This window comes from Ricinus communis, chromosome 2 (assembly GCF_019578655.1).
Source record: "Ricinus communis isolate WT05 ecotype wild-type chromosome 2, ASM1957865v1, whole genome shotgun sequence".
NCBI classification, from domain to species: domain Eukaryota; kingdom Viridiplantae; phylum Streptophyta; class Magnoliopsida; order Malpighiales; family Euphorbiaceae; genus Ricinus; species Ricinus communis.
In genome coordinates, this window is record NC_063257.1 from 14671878 (window position 1) to 14686758 (window position 14881).

A 14881-nucleotide genomic window follows, 5' to 3' on the forward strand; every position below is an offset into this window, starting at 1 on the left:
AAACATGGCCGTACTAAGATTGAGTATTTTTCAGATATTGATTGGATAGGATCTAAATAAGATCGAAGGTCTACCACTAGCTTTTGTGTTTTTGTGGGTGGTAATCTAGTTTCATGGAAAAGCAAGAAGCATAATGTTGTTTCTTGTTCGAGTGCAGAACTAGAATATCGTGCTATGACAAAGTCTACATGTGAAATTATGTGGATATATAAACTCATGAATGAAGTAGGACTTAAAACTTCAATTACAGTCAAATTATGGTGTCATAATCAAGTTTCCCTTCATATTGCTTTGAATCCTATTTTTCATGAACGAACTAAGCATAATGAAATTGATTGTCATTTCACTTGTAAAAAGATTCAGTTATGTTTGATCTCTACAGGTTATGTAAGAACTGGAGAAAAACTTGGAGATATCTTTACGAAGGCTCTTAATGGGACTCGGGTATAATATCTTTGTAACAAGATGGGCATGATCAATATCTATTCTCTAGCTTGTGTAAGAGTTTTACAGCTATAATTTTGATTATGAAAGAAATAATTAGACTTTGATTATAGGGCTAATTTGTAGGGATTATAGAGCTTGATTATAGGGCTGATTTGTAAGGATAGATTATAGTGTTTAAGGATAGATTATAGTGTTTTCTAGTTTATACTTTGTAATTTTTATAAATACCTATACATTTTGATGATCAATATATTGAGTTCATCTGTTGGCACCTTCCTCAAGTCCTCATCCACCTCTTATGTACTTGCTACTCTTGAACCGTATGCCTTGAAAGGTAGGGTTTTAAGGATCTTATTATTGATGTCAACAAGCTTATAATACTAACCAACTTCCTTAGGTTGTTGATGATCGTGAGAAGTCGGTTTATCATGTCGATGATGCTTTCATTTGGCTTCATCTTAAAGAGTTCATACTACATCACAAAGAGTTATATTTTCTTAGACTTGACTTGCTTGGTACCCTCATGGTAGTTCTTCAAGGTCTTCCAAATCTTATGTGCGGTGGAAAGATGTTGACCCTTTCACATTTCCTTTTAGATAGGGAGTTAAGGAGGACAATCATGGCTCTCTTTTCCTTGCCATTTGTTTTGCTATGAGCATCCACCCATTCGTCTCTATGAAGAGGAATGTCTATACCATCTTCTTACTTTGTTGGTGGTTTCCATTCCTTCCTAACACAATCCCATACATGCACTGTATCATAATCCAAGTATATTCCATCTTGTACTTCTAATGGGCATAATCAACCCATTGAAGTATGGTCTACGGTGGTGTATCCTTTCATTGGCCTTCTTGATCCTTAACTCTTGCACTTAAGCTTTGATGAAAGGTCCTTGCTCTGAAACTACTTGGTTGCCCTTGTAAGCCAAGAAGGAGGATTGAATTTGTGAATATAAGGCTTTAGTGGTAGTGAGCTTAGTCGACGTCGCATCTTTAGGTGCGATGCCTACTATCTCTATTTTGCACTTTTCCATGGGCACTACTTCTTGCTTGCGGTCGTGATATCCCCTTCAGTTTCAACAATCAATAGAATATGAAAGTCACGGTCATAACAAGCTAATGGCGATCATGATTTAGGAGGAAAATTTGAACTTTAGCCTTTCTATGAAATGCATGATTCCTCTATAAAAGACACTCAAAGGCCAAGATTAGAAATACTCAATTTAATTATTAAGTTCAAAATTAAGAATGCCTTTAGTCATGAAATCACTTAGGCTAACACCTTCTTGGACGCACTCGATGATCAATTAACAAGATCCGAGCAAATATGCTTTTGATAAAACTATTCCCAATAGCAGAATAAGCTTTTCCACAAGTCGAAAGAGAGGATCTAAAGCAATCCATAATAATGACAAATGAAGATACCATATCTAGCGGTGACATGCATTTAAGGGGAGGACAAAAACGTAATAACTAATATCTTTTCAAACGCCATCAAATGGGAAGCCTAACATAGTTATACAATTAAAGTCATAAGGGGAAGGAGGAAGATGCACACATTATTGGAATATGAAACACACTAAAGAAACTTGCTTCAGACTACATGGTTATCTAGATTGGTGGCATGAACTCAAGAAAAAGAAAAAATATGAAGTAAATAGAGGTGAAAATATTGGTCGTGTAGCTCTTATGAACATAGAGTCTCAACTATCTCTTGTACCACAATAAGAATCTTCTATCTCCTCCCTTCAGGGAGAGATAATGAGTGAAGAGCATAATTCGGAAGATTGGCCAAGCTTTGAAGAAATTCTAAATGATATAGTGGTGGAGGTTCAGCCAAGAGAACTAATGAAAATATTGATAGACCGAAGAGAAGAATTTAAAAATGCTAATTTTGTTAAAACATAGATCAAACAATAACCAGCAAAAAAATCAAAATGAAGAAATTATGGAAATTAAAAGGAAACAACCCTTCTTTAACCTGATAGTACCACAATCAAACCAATCTTTTGAGAGTATTCTTGAGGTACAAGTTCTAAATTCTCTTTGAAATATTTTTGCTGGCTATAAATTACCTTTCAGGCATTATAACGGGTAACCACCAAATCATTATTCACCGAATCATGGAAAAGTACCTAGTTGGCAACCATATCTAAACTGAAATGTTGGAAGGAAAGTGAAGCCATGAATAATCCCTAATCGATCTAAGCAACAGAATGAGAGATGAAAGCATTATGGAAAAATGATACTTTAGTAGTTATGCTATTGGCCGAGAGAAAGAAAACTATAGCATGTAAATGGGTGTTCTCTATAAAATACAAACAAATGGACTAGTTGAAAGATATCAAGCAAGGCTCATCGCGGAGGGATCTACTCATGCATATGGGATAGATTATCAAGTTTCTCACCTATAGCAAAGCTAAATACTACGAGAGTATTCGTCTCTTTGTTACAAACTTGAACTAGCCATTAAACCAAAAAAATTTATTTATCCATGGAGATCTTAAGGAGAAGGTGTACATGGACATTCTAACTAGTTTTATTTATAGATTGGAGTAGTCTCTTAGAGCATGATTTGGATGATTTAGCCTTGCCATGTGTGGGTGGCAGTTCTGGATGCACACCTAAGTGTCTCTAGCGACTACGACATTGCAAGGTTTTTCAACCTCATAAGAACACGCTAACTAATCACAAAGACTGGCACAGAGATGGGAGTCACCACCTGGATAATTCTCCATGACACATTTACTAATTGAGTGACGTACTAGATTCTGTAAGGAAGCTTCACCACATCCAGAGATAGATCCGGAAGCTAACTTCCTTATTTGTGTATCTCAGTCTTTATTTTTATTATTTAACGGGCTATTTAAGATTTTGAGGACTATGCCTGATTGAGTTTTAAGGATTTTGCCTGCTTTAATTTGAGGACTTCACCTACTTAATTTGGGAACCACGCCTCATGATTTATACTTGTAGAAACTTCTCTCTGGATTCTTGATCACTTTCCACTTTGGGATGTAATTATGCTGTAATTTTTGCTTCGGTTGTGATTTGGTAAATTTTCCTACTTTCGGGTGTCAAATCGATAACTTCCGCTTCGGGACGAAGAATAATGATTTTTTCACTCTGGGATCTTCTACTTCGAGGAGTAATTGGTTATCCACTTTAGGAACTTCTGCTTCGAGAAGTACACTTGTTCTTCAGAACTTAATCTGATTCTCCACTTTGGGAAATATGCTTATGAGCTTCTATTTTAGGATTTATGATGATATTCCACTTCAGGGTGTAAACTAGTGATCTTCCACTTCGAGAAGTAAATGGATTTTCTACTTTGGAGAATGAGCTAATCATCTTTCGCTTCGGGATGTAAATTAGTGTAGATCGAGCATTTTCCTTTCTTTAATTTTCTATTATAAGTTAGTGGCATATATACAAGTATACTAAGATTACATCAAGCAAAAAGTAATAAGGGTGCGTGATATGCATGTTATGTATGACATGTAATGTATCTCTAAAAATTATCCATTAAATTAGACAGAGGCATTCTGGTGCCCATCGGCATCAACACTTTGATAGTTCAATCACTTGCTCTTCTGCACATGGCATGGAGATCTAATGGTCGATGTTGTAATTGATTGATATCAAGAATTTGAAAGTCATGATGACAATAGGAAGTGTTCATTCAGAAGTAACTCAAGAATGCGAGGACTGGATTCTTTTGCCTAGGGGCTGTACTGATACTTGTGCAATGACAATTGGCTTTGCCACAATCTCATGCAGATAGCAACCGAATCACTTATTTTCTTACTTTTATGCCTTAATTTTTTACTAAGTTGTCTTTTTAGGTTTTCAATAGCAGTTTAATGTCTTAACTTTTGCTTAAGCTGCCCTTTCAAGTTTTCAACTTAGCAGACTCTATTTTTACCTAAGGTAAGTTTTTAGGATTTCAACTTAGCATTTTCTTTCCTATATACTTTTCTTTATTTTCTCTTTTTGCGGATTTAGTTACTAGAGTACTCATAGTCTTTTTTTGTCAATACTTGCATATGATTCTATTGATTCTCAAGACTTTCCTTAAGATAAGATCTCTTGAATGAAAGTTGAAAGACTCTGGCTCTGCCAATTCGTTGTGCATGATTTCACGATTGATGGAGACCTGAGTGTTACAAATTCTTAGGGTTTTCCTGCAAGAGAGTTAAAGAAAATAATCTTTCTTTTATTCACTCATAGATTCTGCTTCTTATTATGTTTTCTCCTTCTCGTAATGCACAAGCAATGAAAGCTAGTGTGCATATTTAACAAAATTCTAATAAAATTTTGTCCATTTACTAAGGGCATAAAGGAGTATGTTTTCTATTTCACATAATATTACTCTTGTTATCAACCATTCCTTATATATTTATTAGTAACATTTTACAATTTAAATTTTATTTTCTGCCTTTTCTCATTTATTAAAATTATTACTTTATTTATGACTATGGACGAATGACGAGAATTAAACCTGCGCATGGTGGATTCATAATCCACTGCTTGATCCACTTGGCTACATCCGCCCCTAATACTATAATTCTATTAAAAAATAAAACATTTAATTAAATATTAGAAGTAGAAGGGTTTCAATTTCTAGCATTTAAATTTCAATTGTCTCTTATTCAATTTTATCTCTCTTAAAATACAAATACAAAAATAAAATACTACTACAAAAATAAAAAGACATAAAAATGAAAGCTTTATCTTTTACATCTTTTATTTTCAATAAAAAAAAGAACTTCAGAAAAAAAAGTTTGAGAAGAACATATACTCAATTTAAAATAAGTACACAAACTATATATATAATCTTCAAAACCAACCCATAAAAAAAATTTAAGAGATTGTTTTATTTTTGGATTTTAAAGATTAAAGAAAATAAAAAAATAAAAAAAGCTCTTTTATATGTTTTTTTATGTTTATGTAAAATAAATATATATATATATATATATATATATATATATATATATATATATATATATATGTATTACTAAAATAAAATTACTAAAAAATAAACATATATATACCAACCCTCTCGATAGAACAAGAAATTGGTTATTGCACCTTCTTTTATTTTATTTTCAAGAACTCACGCATACTAAGACCAAAATCTTTTCCATTTGTAGATGGAGCTTCAACAGCAACTAGGTCTAGAGGGAAGTTATGAACATTATGTTCATGCATAACTTCCATACTAAGGTTAGCACGGTTGATAATATTAGTATAAGTATTAATTACACGACCTTGACTATCAACTACAGATTGGTTGAGACATTTAGGTTGAAAGCCATAGTGCAAATACCTAAAGCAGTGAACCAAATACCTACTACATGCCAAGAAATTAGGAAGAAGTGTAAAGAACGAGAATTGGCAAAACTAGCATATTAGAAAATCAATTGCCAAAATAATCATGAGTAGCTATGATAATATAAATTTCTTCCTCTTGATCGAATCTATAACCTTCATTAGCAGATTCATTTTCTGTGGTTTCCCTTGTCAAACTAGAGGTTACCAAGAAACCATGCATAGCACTACTGAATAGGGAGCCGCCAAATACACTAATTACGCCTAACATATGAAATGGGTGCATAAGGATGTTATATTAAGCTTGGAATACAATCATGAAGTTGAAAGTATCAGAAATTCATAGAGGCATACCATCAAAAAAGCTTCCTTGACCGATTGGATAGATCAAGAAAATAGCAGTAGCAGTTGCAACAAGAGCTAAATATGCAACAACAATCCAAGGCCGCATACCAAGACGAAAACTAAGCTCCCACTCATGGCCCATGTAACAAGCTACACCAAGTAAGAAGTCTAGAACAATTAGCTCGTAAGGACCGCCATTATATAACCATTCATCAACAGACATTGCTTCCTATATTGGGTAAAAATACAAACCTATAGCCGTAGAAGTAGGACTAATGGCACCGGAAATAATATTGTTTCCATAAAGTAGAGATCCAGAAACAAGTTCATGAATACCACCAATATCTACCAGAGGAGAACTATCAAAAGAGACCTGCCTAGGACTGATTGAAAAAAGACCTTATTGACTAATGCATTTTACCTTTTCCTCTCTCCAAATAGGATAGTAGTTAGCAATCCTACTTTGGTAGTTGGGCTTGTGCTTTGACGACTACTAGAGCGTTGGCTTGAACCCCTGATTTTAATAGTCATAGTGGTTGCGCCCCCTATACAAGGTGACCAAAGACAAAAAGTATAACTTTAGATTAGTCATAATAAGGTACTAGGTTGAAGACTTCAAACTATTTACCTCTTAAACCCGGGGAGAGGTCTTTTTTAATTTAATTCATATAAATCCTTTTCACCACCTACACTACTTGAGAAGAAAGAAAGACCACTACCTCGCTTAGAAAGTGAGAGAAATGAAAATATCAAATAGATAGGGTGCCAGAGCTAACGTTCCTGTAACACCCGGAATTTTTTTTATATATTTAATAATGAGTTTTTATTTAAGTTAATTTTAGCTTTATTTTTATTCGGTTTAATTGCAATGATTTAAATACAAATTTTGAATGTTCATGTTAGATAAATAAATGAGTTATTTTTCATATCCAATTAGTTTGATTTTTAAGGAGTAATTAAGTAAACTATTTGAGAAATGATTATATTTTGGTTATTTAAATTTTTTTTCCAAATGCATATTTATATAAGTAAAATTATATATTGGAAAATTATGGTAGAATTGTAAAGGATGTTTATAAAAGAATTTTGGGAAAATTGGTATTATAATTGATTAGTAGTATTAAATTTTAAGTTGGAAATTGATTATTTAATTTAATTGTGTGTTAGGACTAAATTGGAAATTTATTTTGGAATAAGAATTGAAAGTATAATGTTATTTTTATGGGGTTTTAATGGAAATTTGTGAGCTTGGTATTTTTGTAAATAAATATGTCGGTCAGGGGTATTTTTGTAATTGTGTATTTTCAATAATTCGAATTTGGCCCAAATTAATTAGTTAAGGGCTTAATTGAAAGGCTAAAAAGAAGTTTGGGGGTTAAATTAGAATTCTGCAGGATGAAATTGTAAGTAATTAAGAAAGTTGAGGGACCAAGTTGTAATAAGGAAAAGTTCGGGGGCCTAATGTCGATATTGAAAGGAAAGAAAATCGGGGAAGAAGAAAGGAGGAGAGAGAGAAGAGTCGCGTACGGAAGAGAGAGAGAGCAGCTGCGGCGTCGGTGGCGCCGGGCGTGGGCTGGCCAGGCTGCGTGGCGGCGAGGCGGCGGAAGAGCCGGCGGCGTCTTCAGGCGTGTTCGGCCATTTTGGCGTTGTTGGCGGAGTCGAGTGGCGATCGGCTCCTCTCGGCGAGAGCTTTCTTTTAAGCGGCCAGTAACGCCTGTGGTGGCCGGAGACGGAAGATCCGGTGGAGAGAGAAAATGGTGGCGGCCGGCGTTTTTGGGTTTTTCCGGCGAGATCCGGCCGGAGGATGGACGATCGGAGGGCGTATCCCGACTCTCCTCGGCTCAAGCTTCGCGATGGCACTAGTTTCGTGGCGATCGGGCTTCGTTTGCAAATCGACGGTCGAGATCGTCCGCAAATCTCTCCGAATGATCGGGTGTCAGATCGGAAAATCGAAAGCGGGGATCGTCATCGGTAGCGTCGTTGTGAGTCCGATGGTGTGTTCGGATCGTCGATCGGACTCCGTGGTGGGCGAGTCGACCGAGCGATCGAGCGTCTCGGTAATTTTCTTTGGCCTGTTAATTTTAGAAATTCTTGGTTTAATTGTGTCTATTGGATGGTATTGAGTATTTGATGATATTTGTGAGTCAAAAATAATTGTCTGTCAGTGCCTGCCTTGTGTTTTGTGCTGTGTGGCGGAGTCGGGTCCCCAACGAGTCGGGAAATAGTGAAGTTTGGGGACCCGAATCCCGTTGTTTAAATTGTTGGATATTGGAAGTGTTCTTCTGGCAGGTCCTGGACCTGTTTTTACGGGGGGTAATGTTCGTGTTGTAAGGGAGGTTCTGCCGGATTTTCGGTAGAATTCTCCCGAGTCGAGATTCTTAGACAGTCAGTCCTAGGAGTCTAGACCTAGGATTAATGATCGATTGTCTCAGCGTTTTGATAAATTTTTTTCCGTGACTAGGTTGTCGGTTCGTTCGGCTCGCTCCTACCGGAGCGAGCTAGGAGGTCGCCAAACCTGTGAGTTAAAGTCATATATCGCTTACGCACGTGTCATGCATAAAATTTGATTTGCTACTGTGAATATTTATTTGCAGTTTCAATTTTTTCATTTAATTATTATTATTATCATTTGCATGATGCTTTTAAATACTATTTAAATATGTTTTTCCTTTATTACCAATTTTAATATTGCATGATGACTCAGGATGGGACGGCAATAGAACATAGGAGTTGGATGAGTGTCCCAATATAATCTGAGAGAGATAGGGAAAGGGTAAAGAGGTAAAAAATTTTAAGAAAGAATGATTAGGACCTGCCCTGGTCGAGCATCGCTCTCTGGGCTTAGTAGAGTGTGGTTGCCGGAGGTAAGGTCCCTGGTCGAGCATTGCTCTCGGGGCGCCGGCTTATTTGGATACTTAAGAGACCAAACTGGAGGTAAGGTCTCTGGTCGAGCATTGCTCTCGGGGCGCCAGTCTTATTGGATTAAGAGAGCCGAATGGCTACTAGATTTCTTATTTGGATACTTAAGTGACCAGACTGGAGGTAAGGTCCCTGGTCGAGCTAAGCTCTCTGGGCGCCAGTCTTATTGGATAAGAGAGCCGAAAGGCTAATTTGAGAGTTAAGTGGCCGGACTGGAGGTAAGGTCCCTGGTCGAGCTTTGCTCTCTAGGCGCCGATCTGTTGGAATGAGAGGTTTGAGATGATAGAGTTGAGGTTAGTTGAGACATAAGTGTTGAAATAATCGAGATTTTAGAGTTGGGATTAGAGTTCTCTTGAAGTACTCCGTCCGTTGCATGTGGAATAAATTTTGTTTAAGCATGGCATGACACATATGTTTTAACATGACACGTATGGTTCTCGTGATTTATTAATTATTTTAAAATTAAATAAGGTGACATTGAGATATTTGAAACTGTTTTAGATATATGATTTTAACTCACTCATTCCATTTATATTTTTGATTCGTATTTGTTAGTTCTCCATGAACTCTTATTCGGTAACCCGACTCCTTCATCATCGGGTGATGTATTTGATTTGGTATGTAAATTGGTAAATCTTAGATTCTCATGAGTAGTAATAGTAAATGTATCAGTTGTAAATTTTCTGAGCTTCGGGTCTCGCCTAGTTTTTCTGGTAGACCGAAGTAATTTTGTAAAGTGTAACTATTAAGATAAATTGTGGCTTTAATAATATTAATTTGAGATGAGATTTGTTTAAATCAGTGAGTGTCAGGCTTACTACGGGTTTCGGTGGCCTTAAGCCTACCCATTCCCTAGTGCCGGTCACGGGCCCACGGGTGGGGTCGTGACAGTTCCTTTGGAATAGCAGTTATCTACTTCCTAAATAGAAAAGACAGAGAGACATATTCTCCATCCATCACGAGAGAGATTTCATCTCCAATGAAAGGGCTTTTCTTCTAGTTTTCAAGAAAGATGAGTTCTAACTCATTAATCTATAAAATAAAATAGAAAAGGTTTCCTTATAAAGATAAAAGAATTATTAAACTTATCAAACAAACTTCTCATTAATGTATTTTTCATCGAGATTCAATTCAAATCACGATGGCAGTATCTTGTTCCTGAATGGGTTTCTTCAATTCTTTTAGGTTTGTGCTCTACTTTGAGTTTCTTCAGCTTGGCTTGGGTTAAAAGCATAAAATGTATTTGCACCATCACCATCTTCAAATAAAATATTTTCTATAGTAGCACCATGAATAGCGCACAATAGAGCAGCATCCAATACGCTGGCAACTCCTATCATATGAAATGGGTTTAGCATCCAGTTACAAATATTTTCTTCTCACTTTATTTCCTTAACTTTTCCTTGACTAGCCTGCATAAGTCTTCTAGTCAACAAAATTTAATTTTCTATTTTTCTGTTTCTTCTTCTTTTTTTAATCTTGAAAGATAGTATCTGAAACGGACCAGATTGACTTGTAAACTTATTGCCTCAAAAATTTGAACTCGTTTCAGCATCTTCAAGCATAATTTTTTATCTCTAGCTCGATCTAAATTTTATTTTTAGAATCAAATGCAATGGGTCTTGCATGTTTTAGGATTAGAGTACTAATCTTTAATCTCTTTTATCTTCGGAGGTCCTTGCTTCAAGGTTGTTATATGATGAGGGATTAATTTGGTCGTCTTGTCTTGCTTCTGGTCTGGTGAATAATTCTGCTATCCTGTATTCAATCATGTATATCAAATACTATCTTTCTTTCTTTTTTCTCATTTTCTTATTCTCTTTCACTTTTTCTCTCTTCAAGAGTTATATTATATATAGTGGAAATATACATAGGATTATCATTTGTGCCCAAATTAAATAAACCAACTCAAATAGAATTAATGTTAAACATACTCATGTAGTAATCATCATAATGCACAATTTCATTAAGATAAACAATATAGAACAAGCAAAAATCAAAGTTATATTATTGATCCTAGAAGCGAAATCATGTCTTTATTTTAAAACAAATCAAGAGTTGAATTTTGTAAAACTTCATCATCTTAAAATGGTAGGTCTTCAATTTCTCTAGCTTGATAGTTTTCCATGTTTGATCCAGCTTTAGTATTTTTAATCTCTTTTACTTGTAAGCCGTCATTATATAATCTGTAAAGGTCTTAGGACTCATCATTTGTAGCTTTTTCACCCAAAATGGAAGAACATTTCAATTTATAATTTGAACTTGATCCTTTTTAAAGGCTTATTCTTCATTAAGACTGCTTTATTTCTCCATCTAGTCAAGAAGTGAGAAAAGGACTCATTAGGCTTTTGCTTCATCGATTCCAAATCCCTTATAGAGATTTCTAAGTGAGCATTGTAGTCATATTACTGCACAAAAGCATCATAAAGCTTTTTCCAATCAAACTTTATGGCTCTTTCCAAACTATGGTACCAGTTCACAGCTAGCTCTTCCAATGAAAGTACAAATAACTTGATATCTTGGGTCCTAAGTAAATGAGTAGTACTCATGATAGTAGCACTTCAAGTGCACTTTTGGATCTCCAGTCCCATTGAACTTTTGCATTTTAGGCATGTGAAATTTGGGAGGCAACTTTTCTTCTCTAATCAGCATCAGTTTGTTGAAATTAAACGTTGAATCTAAACCTTGGTCTTTTGATATATCTTGCATCTTGTCGAGCCTTTTAGTTAGACTATGTGAATTCTCAGATTTCATAATAGCTTTTACAGTAAGATCAGACTCTTTCTTAGCTTGTTCTAACATGTAGTCATCTAGATTCCAGAGATTCTCACCATGTGCTTGCTTATCATGAGTAACAACAGCATTAATTATAGGGGCAGTAGTAGTCTTTTGGATAGCCTGTTTCTTAAAAATCTCGGTCAAAGCTTGCTGGAGTTCCTTTTGAATCAGTCTTTAGGTCAGCCATGATTGCAGTCTTGATAGCACCAATGTTTTGGTCGTGGACCCTCTTTGAAAGTAGTGGACTTCTTGGGCTCTTACCCTTTTTGTCTTATCCAAAATAAGGATGATAATCTAAAATGGCTTCAAAATAAGAAGTTAGAGTGATGCATGAGATGCATGGTATGCATGATGCATATAAGATGCACAAAGGTTAGAAAAAAAAAAGAAATTTATAAAGTACTATAAAATCATCCTTTCAATGTTATTACTCTCGCACACGGTTCAAGGTGAGTCTCTCTTTTCTAGGATTTTAGGTCTTGGCTTATTATCAATGGGGGATAATAAGTACTGACGCGCATGCCAATAGCTCTCAAAATAATTTAAGTCAGACAAGGTGATATTTTCTAATAAAAGAATAAAGCCTACATAATTTTGGGCTCAAGTCTTGATATCACATGTTTTGGGCCAAGGCCCTCCATGATATGGGCTTATACTCTTATAAGAGAAAATATGTCAGATAGCAAGCAATTGGATACTTAAGGAAGATTTCTACTCTCATTACCATGGGTTGACTATTGGGTAAGTATAAAAGGCTCTTATAGGTAAAATGTCTCCTTCCTTAGCTCATCTCCTCACTCAAGGCTCCATGCAACGAAGGAAACTCACTCGTTACTTATGAGTAATGGTTAGCCAGTATTGTAATTTTAAGGTTTAAGTGGAACCAAAGAACCACTAACCAACGCCATCGAGGTAGTTGAGACCAAAAAATAATCATGCAAATGTTGATACTTTCTCTTATCCTCAGCGAAGTCGCCACTGTAGGCGGCGATCTCAGGCGCGCACCCAAGTGTCTCTAGCGACTATGACACTTTAAGGCTTTTCAACCTAATAGGAACATGCTAACTAATCACAGAGACTAGCGTGGAGATGGGAGTCGCTGCCCAGGTGATTCTCTGTGACACTTTTACTAATTGAGTGGCATACTAGATTCCATAAGCTTTGCCACATCCAGAGATAGATCCAGAAGCCAACTTCCTTATTTGTATATCTCAATCTTTAGTTTTATTGTTTAACGGGCTATTCCCTATAAATACAACAGTTATATTTCTTACAAGCATCCATTACAGCATTTGAGGTCCTCCTAAATCTAGCTCATTTTCTTTAGCCCAACCCATGTTTAGTTTGTTTAGCATACTTAATTATTTAATTATGTACAAGGCCCATCCAGTCTAGCATAATTTCAAGTTTATGCTTTGATTACTAGCCTCGTAACCTAATTGGACTACTTTTTATGTTTAGGCCCAATTGGAGGATCTTATTCTAATGTGATCCATTAGTTAATTAAAAGCATGGCCAAAACCCATTAAGTCTATATGGGTTTTAATTTAAGCCCAATTTTCTATCTTATTAACCTAACGGACTACAATTTTCATGCCAGGTCCAATTTTAAGGCTTAATGTCTATATGTCAAGTTTTAATTATGCAATCAAATAGCAGATATTTGGCATACATCCAAAATAAAGTAAAAATAAAATGCATGAAAATTAAATCTAGCTATTACAATCCTCCTACAACTATTAAGCTTAAGGAAAATAATTAAAATAAGTCAAAATTGGCAAAAATCAGCAAAAGGGCTTTAAAATCCACAAAATTAGGGCAATTTGGGACGAATAGCCGATTAATGACATCATAGAGCCGATTCGGCTTAGCGCACAGCCGATTGGTGACATCATAGATTCGATCGACTTAGCGCGAAAGCTTATTTAACATGCACAAGAGATAAAAACATGACTACAACTCAAAAAATAAAGCAAGAATCATAACAAAACAATTCGAATTAAGCCAGAAAATATTAAAATTAATATAAACCCTAGAAAAAAAATAATAAAAGAAGACAAATGAAACTTCACATGGAAAATCCTAATTTTCAATCATGCAATGCTAGAAATTCGATATGATCACATAATAAAAAATGAATCTAATATATCACCCTAATTATTCAAATCATTCAAAACCTAATAGAAAACACATTATCATATTCAAAACCTAATATATTCATATTATTATATTCAAAATTAGCATGCGTAAACATTAAAAAAATATATAAAACTATTAAAAACCCTAGATTTAATCGCATAAATCATATAAAATATTTGAAATCAATCCTAACATGTTTCTAAAATCATAAAATTCTAGAAAAAGGAAGAAGATGCTGATGATGCTGGATTTTGGAACCTTTAGGTTGTCACTACAGTTCACTAATCTGTGAGTCTCTAGAAATGATAAGATGGTTGAATCGAAGCTTGGATGAGAATTTAGTGTTCTTTTAGGCCTGAGAAAGAAAACTTTTGCAGTTCAAAGAAGGGTTTCCAAATATGAAGCTCTTTCTTAGTGACTTCCTCTCTTTATTTCCTAAAGCTTCTACTTTTAATGAACGTATCTAAATTAATGGAGGCTTGGTTGCTTAATGAATGTCGCTTTAATAATGAGCATTGTTAACCTTAGACCTAGGCCATCATATTCTATTTATAGTAATAGGGTTAGCAAACCCTAGAGAAACCAATAAACACTTAATTATTTAAACTTTTAAAAGAATCGATTATCTTTTCCTTTATCAGATAAATATCTAATAAAATAAAATAAAATCTTTAAAATTCAAATAATTATCACTAAATATATTTTAAAATCCCCATAATTATCACATATATCTTTTAGAAACTTTTATTTTACCAATTTTCGCGTTTTAGGTAAAAAAAATACACATAAAATGGTATTAGATTTCAGAAAATAGTCAATCAGCATTGTATAGAGCCAATTGGCTTTGCATAGAGCCAATTTGGCTCTATACTCAGCCGATCGACTCTGTGTAGAGCTGATTGGCTTCAGGGATAAAAGGTTTT

At 35.0% G+C, this 14881-nt stretch overlaps 1 protein-coding gene across 1 annotated transcript; it reads right to left on the reverse strand.

Annotated features, from left to right (window-relative positions):
• Positions 1-5543: 5543 nt before the first annotated feature.
• Positions 5544-6653, reverse strand: LOC8259252 (photosystem II protein D1). The gene is given in 4 exon segments (XM_048371281.1): positions 5544-5746; positions 5749-5871; positions 5874-6499; positions 6544-6653. Coding segments are annotated over 4 exon segments (1062 nt in total).
• Between the last annotated feature and the right edge of the window lie 8228 nt (positions 6654-14881).